Genomic DNA, 11,625 nt, shown 5'->3' on the forward strand with positions numbered 1-11,625 from the left:
CCCCACCACTCATGTGCTTGGAGGACTTGGGATGTGCCCACCAACACAGCAGAACTCCCAGGGGTGCACGGGGACAAAAACCAGGGCAGGGCAGCTCCCATGGGGCCCCCCTAATGGGGTCCCCATCCCACTGCCCAGGGAGGCCGTGCCAGATCCGGCAGCAGCGCAGATCCCGGCAGCAGCGGGGCTGGGCCCTTCCTGCAGCAGGAACCTCCCGAGGAGCCGTTTCCTCGTCGGGCGGCAGCGGGTCCCCTCCGCCACCGTCCCGTCCCGCCTGCCGAGGGGACAGGACGCGCCCAGCACCCCGAGCAGCAGCGGGGGCCGGGCACCCACCCGCCGCGGAGCCCGGCCCCGTCTCTCATCGAGGCGGCGGCGGAAACCGGGCGAGTCGGGACCGGCCCGGCGCGGGCACGAGCGGCACCGAGGGCGCGCCCCCGCCCCAGCGCCGGCCGCAGGTGAGAGCGGGGCTCGGGGACCGGGAGCTCGGTGGCTTTGGGGCACGGTGGCTTTGGGGTCTCGGGCATGGTGGCAGGGATGGTGGCGGTGACCCCAGGGTGTTCCAGCAGGTTCGGGCAGGTTGCGAACCCGCTGAGTAGGGCGGCAGCTCAGCGGGGACCCCGAGGGAGCTGAGTTGGGGGGTGCTCGGCCCAGGAGGGGTTGGGCGCTGCCGTCACCTTCCCCTGCCCCGTGTCCCGCAGGCGGAGGCGCGGGGAGGCCATGGAGGCGGCGGAGCCGGCGGAGGAGGCGCTGGTGCTGGTGGAGTACGGCTTCGAGTACCGCGCCAAGGACGGCACCTTGGTCTCCATCAAACCCAACGAGCGCTATGTGCTGCTCAAACGCACCAACCCGCACTGGTGGCATGTCCGCAGGAGCGGGGACGCCCGGCCCTTCTACATCCCGGCCCAGTACGTGAAGGAGCTGCCACCCATCGCTGCCCCGGCCCCGCTTGACCCCCCGCCATCGGGACATGCTGCGACAGAGCCGGCCGTGCTCGTCCCTCAGCCCCCGCCAGCCTACGAGTATCGGTTCATCGGCGCCGCCGAGCCGGGGGAGCCGGCAGGAGGGTGCCCGGTGCCCAGGAGGGACTCGATGCTCCAGAGGGATTCGGTGCCCAGGAAGGACTCGGTGCCCAGGAAGGACTCGGTGCCCAGAAGGGAGTCACCACCATCACTCAGCTCTTTTCGGGTCCTCCCGGGGCTGACCCCGCACCCGGCCGAGCCTGTGAGACCTTCGCACTCCCTGGATGACCTGGCGCGGGTGACACCGGCACCTCGCAGTGCCACTGCTGCCATGGGGGCACGCGGGGACCCCCCAGGACACGCTCGGCCGCTCGGGAAGAGCCGCTCCGAGACCCTCTGCGCCTCCGGCAAGGACAGGGACGTGGCCAGGAGGTGGCCGGGGGCCGGCCCCACGGCTCAGGTACGGTGACACCCCCGCTGCTGTCCCCAGAAGCTGCGCTGGGAGGGGGGTTAGCGGGTAGGGGTGTTGAGAGTCGCCCCCTCGGCTGATTCAGTGGCCTTGTCCCCCCACCATGACCCTGTGACTCCCAGCACAGAGTGGGGTGACACCCCAGCCCCACAGCCACTGCTGGGACCCCCCATGTCTCCCCACCGAGCTGACCCCATGGGACAAACCTGCAGGTGACCCCACCATAGGGGCTTGCCAGAATTAACCATTTCGGAGGTGTGAGGGACTCCCCACACAGGGTCACCCCCGCACACCCTCCACCCTCAGCCCCTGGCCCGTGCCTCAGTTCTCCCACCCTCATGGGCACCCCCGGGCTCTCTCAGCCCCCTACTCTGCAGAACCCCGTGGTCTCTGGGGGGTTTTGCAGTGATCCCTCAGGTTCCCGGAGCGTTCCGGGGTGAGAGGAGGCAGAAAGGGTTAACAGGGAAGCGCGGCAGCTCCTCCCTGCCGGGGCGGGAGCCTCACCTGGGCGCAGCACCCATTGACCGAGGTGTGTGCTGGGTGCTCCCCGGCACAGGCCAGCGCCCGACATCCCAAACCCCCGCTCACCCCACACCAGTAAGTAGCAAAGGGTTCTGCCCAGCACCCCCTGGGCTGCACCTCCCCGAAGGGGGCACCCAAGGGTGGGGGTCCCCGCCGGCCACCAAGGCGGGCCGGGGTACACAGGGTGAGGCAGTGCCGGCAGAGCGGTGGGGCCCACGACCTTGTCCACTCCTCACTTGTCCCCAGCACCTCACTTCGGAGTGACCCCGGGCACCTGGAGCACCCCGAGCCTGGGTGTCCCCCACTTCAAGGGGGGCTGGAGGGATTGTGCACCTGGGGGAGTTGCTGGAGGAAATGGGGTGGTGGGGGGCTGTGGTTTACACCCCATTGTCCACCCCATTTCACCTCATTTTCACCCCATTTTATACCTTGTGCCCCTAACTGTGCCCTTTGCACACCCAAAGCCACTGAGCCCCCTCTGGGGGTGACCCAGCATAGTCCCCCACCCCAGTGCCAGCATGGGAACATTCCTCTTCCCTGCCCAAATCCAACCAGTGCCAAAACTGTCTGGCATCGGGCATGGCAGGACCACGGTGGCCTTGGTCCTGCCACCATCTGCACCCGATGGAATAGGATGGGACAGGATGGGATGACCCAGTGTTGAGGGAACACAGCAGCTCCAGATCAGCTTCCATTTGAGCAGTGTGGCACCAGATGGGCCACCCAAAATCATCCCAGTGCAATTCCTGCTCAGCATCACCCTGGAGCAGCTCCTGCTCCGGTGGCCTTGGCTTTGCCAGAGTGGGTGATGAGTGGCAGGTTGTGGGTGACGGGTGACAACAACCCCAAGGGGAGCCAGTTCCGCCCTGGGCGTCTCTTCCGCTCCTCGAGCCCCGGCAGGAAGCGCGGTGGGTGCAGGGCCCGGCTCAGGGCGCCAGCAGCAGCACCGGAGCCTTGTGCTGTCCCACAGCTGTCCCCACCCTGGTGTCCCCACGGCTGTCCCCACGGCTGTCCCCACCCTGGTGTCACTGCCATGGGTGACCGGGCGCCAGGGGGGTCGCGGCAGGCCTGGAGCAGGGCACGGCAGCTGCTGCACATGGGGAAGGTAGGCAGCACCCAAGGGTGCTCCCAGCGGGGGACAGGGGGGTGTTTTGGGGTCACCCCTTGCCAGGCGCCCCCTCGGCTTTCCCTGGGGGTTTATGAGTGCTGGAGGGTGCCACAATGCCCATCCCAAAGTGGGGAGGGGGCACCCAGTCCCCCCCAGGGGTGAGAAACCCCCAGGGATGCATCCATAGGGGACAGAGAGGTGTTGGGGGGGCTCGGTGCCAGGGATGCCCCATTGCCACCCCCATGTCCCTTGTCCCCAGGGAAAGGGGGGCAGACCCCCTGGTAGTTTCTGGCCCTGCTCACCAAGGTGGGGGGGTCGTGGGGTGATAGGGGGAGGACAAGGGGTGTCATCAAGCTGCTGTCCCACTTTGATCCAGGGTGTCCCCAAGGACAGTGCACTGACAGTCACCTCCCTCGGGGTGATGGGCAGGGCTGGCTGCAGTTGGGACCTTTGTCCCCACAGCCATTAGTCAGAGACTTAGACTGTAAAGCTGGGGAGATCAAAGGGTGACAGGAGGGGGTTCCCCGCTGGCAGCACCCTCCTGGTCCCAGGGGACACATCCCCCTACCCCGGTGTCCCCATGGGTGGGGTCAGACATGGCTGGTGCTGGGGGTGCTATTTTGGGATGTGGTGATGGGACTGTCTGGTTCAGCATCCGGCTCTGGGCAGGAGGCCGGGGCTGTGGGTGCTGGAAATGTCCCAGGGTGCAGGTGATGAGTGCTGGGGTGCAAGTGTGGGTGAGATGGGTGCTGGGGAGGTGGGCACAGAGGCTGGGGGTACAGGGGATGAGCAGGTTGGAGGTGTTGGGACCGCAGATGTCAGTGCAGAGATTGTGGGTGTTCATGGTTTGGGTGTCAGTGCTTTGGCTGCTGCGGACAGCAGGTGATGCAGGTACCAGTGATGTGGGTGCTGTGGAGAGCAGGTGATGCAGGTACCAGTGATGTGGGTGCTGCATGAGTGGGTACCAGGGACACAGGTGTTGATGATGTGGGTGACATGGGTGCTAGTGATGGAGGTGCTGATGATGTGGATGCTGATGATGCAGGTACTGATGATGCAGTGACACGGATACCAGTGCTGCAGTGCTGCTGCAGTGCTGCATGCAGTGGGTCATGCAGGTGCCAGTGGCATGGTGCTGGTTGTGAGGGTGCTGCCAGCAGCAGGTGACACAGGTGCTGGCACTGGGGACCTTGATGTCCCTCCATGTGCTCATCCCTGTACCAGTGGGTGCTCCCTGCCCCACTCTGGGTGCTGTGGATGCCCCTTTCCACCTCCTGGCTTCCCATCACTGGCACCTCCTGGTCCACACTTTTGGTGGCCCAGGTCACTTTTGGTGACCCAGCAGCCAGGGCAGGATCCAGCCCCTCAGTGCCTCACCCATCGACCAGCCGGACACCACAGTGGGGATACCCCAGGAATGCCATCCCAGGAATGCCATCCCAGCTCAGTAGTGACACATCCGTGTTCCCCCAGGCACGCAAGGAGTCAGAGGAGACACCTGATCCCATCTACCTCAACATCCAGGAGCTGCGGGCAGAGGCCGCCGCCAGCTCGGGCCCAGAGGAGCCCAGCGGCTCCGTGTCGGACTGGGAAACCCACACGGACACGGACAGTGGACATTTGTTTTATTACAACCCCGTGACGGGCGAGACCACGTGGGATTGTCCCTTCGGGCAGGCGGCCGATGGAGTGAGTCCCGCCGCCTCTCCCGCCTCCTCGCTCGCACACAGCCCGGAGCTTCCCGAGTGGGAACAGCACGTGGACCAAGGAAGCGGACAGACTTTTTTCTATAATTCGGTGACAGGTGAGACGTCGTGGGACCCCCCCAGTGCAGGAGACACGGGCAGCCCCTGGGAGAGGCTCCCTGGGGGGACGCGGTACAGTCCCATGGAGCAGAGGGTGAGCACCCGGCAAGGCGCGGGGAGGGCTTGGGGTGGGGGTGGAAACAGGGATGGGAGTGGGGATGGGGATGGGATTGGAGATGGAAAAGGGATGGGATTGGAGATGGAAATGGGATGGGATTGGAGACAGGGACGGGAATGGAGACATGGAAAAGGGATGGGATAGGAGATGGAAATGGGATGGGAATGGGATGGGATGGGATTGGAGATGGAAAACGGATGGGAATGGAGACGGAAAAGGGATAGGATTAGAGACAGGGATGGGAGTGGAGACAGGGATGGGATTGGAGATGGAAATGGGATGGGTTTGGAGACAGGGATGGGATTTGAGACATGGATAGGAATGGAGATGGAGATGAAAACAGATGGAGACAAATGGGAATGGAGACAGGTGAAGGTGGACATGGGTATGGATACAGGGGTGTAGGAAAGGATGAGAATGCAGATGGAAACAGCAATGGGATGAAAATGGAGGCAGAGCTGAAGATTGAGAAAGGATGGGAGATGAAATGGAGATAAATCTGGAAACAAAGATGGAGATGGGGAATGAAGATGGAGATGGGAACAGATACAGGGATGTAGAAAGGGAGGGGAATGGAGATGGAAACAAGGATGGGATGGAGATGAAGACAGGGATGAAGTTGGAGATGGGAGACAGATGGGAATGAAGATGAAGGTGCAGATGAAGATGGAGAACAGAATGGATACTGGGATTGATTTGGAGATAGAAACAGAAATGGGAATGGAGATGGAGACAGAGATTGAGATGGAGATAGGAATGGAGACAGAGATGGGAATGGAGATGATGGAGATGGGGCAGCACCCACCTGGGTGACACGCAGAGATGGAGATCTCTTGGTTGAGCACAAGTTCTTGAACTTTCTCTTCTCTCCAGCCACCCACTCCAGAAACGGATTATCCCGACCTGTCTCCAGATGAGCTGGAGTGTTATCCTGAGGAAGACTATTCACCCGTGGGCTCCTATGACCAGGGGGCCTCTCTGTGCCTGTCCCCGAGGCGCCCCGAGGAGCTGGGGTCATCCCCAGGCTGGTATGGGCACGGCCACCCCGAGGGACTCGTGTTCTACCCTGAGCACTTCGCCCCTGACACGGTACGGGATAGGGATGGGAATAGGGACTGGGACAGGGATGGGGATGGGGACAGGGAAAGGGACAGGAAATGGAAGAGGGATGAACACGGGGATAGGAACTGTGATGGAGACAGGGATGGGTTATGGACAATGGCAGGGATGGCAATGGGGATGGGGACAGGATGAGGGACAGATGCAGACAGGGGTGACTGCCAGGGATAACCATCTTCACAAGCCCACAGAGCTGGGGCTGCAGGGGCTCTGGGGATGCCATGGGTGCACAGCCCAGCCCCCTCGTGGCAGGGGCACCTCAGGCTTCACCTGACCCCTCCCTGCCCTGCCCAGGTGCCCTCAGGCGGCTGCCACAAGCGGGCCAGCAGCAGCTCCAGCCAGGACAGCGGGCTCTCCGCCTGGCACGGCGCCGTGTCACCAGCACCAGGCAGCAGGGAGGAGAAGGTGAGCACCCAGGGAGGGACACCCAGCCTGCCCTCACCCCAGCACCAGGGATGACAAGGGCCAAATTTGACACCCCCACCTTCACTTTCCAGTTTAAAAGCCTCGAAAAAGCCGGGGTGCTCAACCGGACCAAGACAGTGGACAGAGGGAAGCGGCTCCGGTAAGAACATCCTGGTGTCCCCTGCCACTGGAGACACGAGTCCAGCAGGGAAAGGGGCTGTGCTACCCCTGTGTGACCCCTGCTCCCCTCCCCAGGAAGAACTGGAGCTGCTCCTGGACAGTGCTGGAAGGGGGAATCCTCACCTTCTTCAAGGACTCCAAGCACTCAGCTGCCAGTGCCTTGGTAAGAGCCCCAGTGGCCTTGGGGCAGGGCAGCTCCCGTGGGGTGGGACCAGTGTCCATAGGAGAGGACCAGCACCCCTGGGACTGGCCAGCACCCATGGAACAAAGCCAGCACCCGTGGAACAAAGCCAGCACCCATGGGACAGGGCCAGCACCCGTGGGACTGGACAAGGACTCACAGGACTTGGCCAATGTGTGTAGGATAGGGGCAGCACCCACAGGGAACATGGCACTGGCCTCACCTCTGGGGTGGGAGTTCAGGCTCTGTCTAGGGGGTGCAGAGGCTCTTGGGGCAGGGGGACCATGGCCAGCACCCACAGAATGGAGCCAGCAGTATAGGACCAGCATCCTTAGGACAGGGCAAGGATCCACAGGATGGGGTCAAAGCTGCAGGATGGGACCAGCACCCATAGGCTGAGGCCAATATCCAGGGGACAGGGCCAGCATCTAAAAAATAAGACCCCCAGCACTGTGGGGGGAAATCAGCACTTGAAGGATGGGACCAGGACCCACAGGCCAGGGCAGGTGCCCTGCACAGGGACCCCAGCACAGGGACCCCAGCTCACCCCCCAGCACACCCACACTCCCTGCAGGGGTGACAGTGTCCAGCACCCGGAGCTGGTGGGAGCCAGCAGGAGGAAGCAGAGTCGGCCCCTGCCCCCTCCCCGGGTCCAGCTCCCCCCCCCCCCCCGGCAGTGCCTGGCAGCTGCCACCGGATGCAGAAGTTGCTGTGGGTCTTGCAACAACACCCTGTGGTGACAGCAACGGGGCGGGGAAGACAGGGACCCACAGCTGGGGAGACAGTGCTGGCCTCACCTTGGGGGTTCAGGGCTCTGTCTGGGGGTGCAGAGGCTCCTGGGGCAGGGGGACCGTGGCCAAAGCACCCCAAAACCCAGGGCATGGGGAGAAGCAGTGGGTGTGATGCTCTCCCCATGCAAAATCCTCCTCCTTGGGGGCAGCCACCCTCTCCATTCCTGCAGTGTCACTGAGAGGGACCCCAAAGCTGGAGCCCCCCCGGGGTCCCTGGGGAGAGCTAGGAATGTCCCTCGAGGTGATGGCAGCTCTAGGACCTGCCTGTCCCCAAGCTGGTGACCATGACCCTTGCCCAACCCATGTCCTAGTCCTGCAGAGACCATAGGAGGGGACAGAGGGGTCCCACAAAGGACATCTGAGGAGGGCAGCCCACACCCCCCAGCAGCATTCCAGTGTCCCTGTCCCCTCTGGGCAGGTGCCACCCTCATCCCCTTGTCCCCACAGAGGCACCCCAGCACCCTGACCACCCCTGAGCACACGGTGAAGCTGCGTGGGGCCACCCTCACCTGGGCTGGCAGGGACAAGTCCAGCAAGAAGAATGTCCTGGAGGTGAGCAGGTGACAGCAGGAGGGACACTGGTCACACCCCAGGGTCCACACGTTGCCCACAGGGCAATGCCACACCTGCCCAGTTCATCCTAGCAGGGGATGGAAGTGGGGACACTGGGGACGTGGCAGGGTGGGCGTACAGGGACTGGCACTGCCGGTCACTGTCCCCGGTCACTGTCCCCGTTCTGATGGGCACAGAGAGGCCACCAAGGGACATCCTGGCTCCCAGAGGGGCACTGCACGGGGAGCAGCCGCTCCAGCCGCTCCAGCTCCCCGCAGACGGCACCGTTTGGTGTCATCGCAGCTGGCGCCGGGCTCAGCCACATCCTGGTTCCCAAATCCGGCTGGTTGCGGCAGCCCCGTGCCCTTTCCCTGACCTCTGCCTGTCGCTCGGCAGCTGAGGACGCGGGAGGGCTCGGAATTCCTCATCCAGCATGACTCGGAGCAGATCATCACCGCCTGGCACAAGGCCATCGCCGACAGCATCGGCCGGAGGGTGAGCGGGGCCCCCGATCCCCCGCGGCCGCCCTGGGGCCGGGCCCGGCGTCTCACGGTGCCGCTTCCGTAGGGCTCCGACATCTCCGGAGAGGAAGAGGCCGAAATTCGGGCTGAATTCGGCTCCCGGGAGAAGCTGGGGGGCGGCGAGGAGCGGAGGGCAGGTGAGCACCGGCACCCGGGATGGGCACGGGGGGCCCGGCAGTGCCACGCACCCTGCGGGCCCCGGGGTGGGGGGACCCTGGGGACGGGGCTGACGTGTCCCATGTCCCCGGCAGCGGCCGGACAGGCGACGAGCACTGCCGAGAGTGACACCAACAGAGTCCGGAACAAACTCCGCAAGTTCCTGCAGAGGCGGCCGACGCTGCAGTCCCTGCGGGAGAGGGGCTACATCAAGGGTGGGTGTGGCGGGCGGGATCTGGGGGTGCTGGCACGCGGCTGGATCGAGGATACGTGCTGGGATGAAGGCAAATCCAGAGTGTGATGGGGTGTCGGGATAGGGCCTGTCAAGGATGGGTGCTGGAATGGGACTGAGTCCCTCGGGGTGTCTGCAGGCTGGAGGGTGGGAGGAGACAGCCAGGGATGGAGCTGGGACAGCCAGGGATGGAGTTGGGACAGCCAGGGATGGAGCTGGGACAGGCAGGGATGGAGCTGGGACAGGCAGGGATGGAGTTGGGACAGCCAAGGGGGGAGCTGGGACACCGGGTTGAGTGACCGAGCCCAAGCCTGACCCAGCATCTTGGTGATGGGCTTGGACATGTCCCATCACCTCCAGCCACCCTGGTGGGACACTCCTATGGGAACAAGACCCTCTGTCCCCAGCCCTGTCTCCCACTAGCCTCCTGGTGTCTCCTGGCCGTGCTCATGTCCCTGCTGTGTTCCTAGACCAGGTTTTTGGCTGCTCACTGCTGGCGCTGTGCGAGCGGGAGCGAGGGACGGTGCCACGCTTTGTCCTGCAGTGCATCTGGACCGTGGAGAGGAGAGGTACAGGGGACAGGGACAGCCTGGGACAACGGCATGGGGACATGGGGACAGATCCAGGGACAGCCTATGTGGGATGTTTGGGTTTTTCTTGGAAGCCTTGGCTGCTGTGAGCACCAACGCAGCTGTACTGGTCACTGTCACTATGTGCCACCTGGCTGTGGGCATCCTCCAGGGGACAGCAGGGACACATGGGGACCCAGAGTTCCCTCAAGAGTGCCTAATGTCCCATCCCAGCATGGATTGTTTAACTGGGAGCTTTCCCCCATCTCCATCTGCCCAGGTCTGGACATTGATGGGCTGTACCGGGTCAGTGGCAACCTGGCCACCATCCAGAAACTGCGCTACAAGGTGGAGCACGGTACGGTCACCTGCAGTGACAGTGGGGGACAATGGGGTATCATCCCGCTTCAGGAGCAGAGGGACAGGGGAGGGGGCAGCCAGGGACCACCCACCCATCCCTGGGGCTCTGGACACAGCTGAGATGCTGCCTCACCCCCAGACGAGCAGCTGGACCTGGATGACGGCCGCTGGGAGGACATCCACGTTGTCACCGGGGCACTGAAGCTCTTCCTGCGGGAGCTGCCAGAGCCACTCGTCCCCTTCAGCCACTTCGACAAGTTCATCGCTGCCATCAGTGAGGGGACAGGGACAGGGAGTGGGATGGGATGGGATGGGAACTGGGATCGAATGGAGATGGGATGGGGAAGGGTATAAGGATGGGGTTGGGGACAGGAATGAGATGGAAAAGGGATGGGAACGGAGACAGGAACTGGGGCGGGGGGGATGATGGAGATGGGGATTAGGATGGGGACAAGGATGGGATGAGGATGGGAATGGAGGTGGGGACAGGGATGCTGTGACTGCTGGAGCCAGCACCCCACTGTGCCCTCCCTCCCTGGCAGAGATCCAGGACCTGTCCCTGCGGGGCCACTGCATCCGGGAGCTGGTGCTGTCCCTGCCACCCGCCCACCATGACACCATGAAGGTCCTTTTCCGCCACCTCTGCAGGTGACACCCCCTTGTTCCCCCAAACCCAACCCAGTGCAGGAAGGCAGAACACGACTCTGGGGACAGCCTCAGGGTCAGGGCCATGCTGGTGACACTCCCCTGTCCCACAGGGTGGTGGAGCACAAGGAGGAGAACCGCATGTCGGTGCAGAGCGTCGCCATCGTCTTCGGCCCCACGCTGCTGCGGCCGGCCAGCGAGGAGGGCAACATGGCCATGCACATGGTCTTCCAGAACCAGGTGGTGGAGCACATCCTCAACCACTATGGATACATCTTCCCTGATGGATAAACCCTGGGGACACGTGTGGGGATGAGCCTGGCAGTGGGGACTTGATGGAGCAGCGTCTCCAGGAAGGACTTGGCCATGTGTCACCTCGGTGGTGGCTCCATGGAGGGCAGCGTGGTGACCCGGCTCAAGGGAGGGGCACCTGGGGGGTCCTCCTTGGCCACCCCGTCCCACCGGGGCCGGATGTGGGGGGGCTGAGCCCCAGGGGGTGTGTGGGAGGGTCCCCGTGGTCAGTGGAGCCCTGCAGTGCCCCCCTGGAGCCGGCGTTCCCGGGTGGAGCAGGGAGGGTCCAGCGGGCAGGGCCTGCTGGGTGGTGGCACCGGCGGGTGGGCAGGGAGGGGCCGGGCAGTGCCATGGCTGCAGCCCCTGCCCCATCCCAAATAAAGAGCCCATGCAGACACAGGGGTCAGGTGTTGCTGGCAGGACAAGGGGACATCCCAGGGATGTGGGTGGCACAACAGGGGCTCAATGCTCCTTGGTTCCTGGTGACTCTTGGGGACACTACATGGCCTTCATACCCCATGAGGATGAGGGGACCTGGGACACCACTCCTGGCTGGTGTCACCAAGCAATGTGTCACCACCAATGTCACCACAGACAGCGAGACGTGATGAGAGCCACACGGTCATGGGACATGAGTTCCCA

At 63.8% G+C, this 11,625-nt stretch overlaps 1 protein-coding gene across 1 annotated transcript; it reads left to right on the forward strand.

The window, feature by feature from the left end:
* The first annotated feature begins 113 nt into the window (after window positions 1-113).
* Window positions 114-11,260, forward strand: ARHGAP27 (Rho GTPase activating protein 27). Its single transcript, XM_036398839.1, is given in 19 exon segments — window positions 114-175; window positions 177-276; window positions 279-340; window positions 342-455; window positions 699-1,419; window positions 4,532-4,957; window positions 5,855-6,070; window positions 6,395-6,505; window positions 6,598-6,665; window positions 6,761-6,848; window positions 8,105-8,209; window positions 8,606-8,704; window positions 8,777-8,867; window positions 8,982-9,101; window positions 9,589-9,687; window positions 9,968-10,045; window positions 10,187-10,321; window positions 10,590-10,695; window positions 10,806-11,260. Coding segments are annotated over 19 exon segments (2,979 nt in total). The 3' UTR covers window positions 10,984-11,260.
* The last annotated feature ends 365 nt before the right edge of the window (window positions 11,261-11,625 follow it).

The sequence above is a fragment of the Molothrus ater genome, chromosome 27, assembly GCF_012460135.2.
Source record: "Molothrus ater isolate BHLD 08-10-18 breed brown headed cowbird chromosome 27, BPBGC_Mater_1.1, whole genome shotgun sequence".
Lineage (NCBI taxonomy): Eukaryota > Metazoa > Chordata > Aves > Passeriformes > Icteridae > Molothrus > Molothrus ater.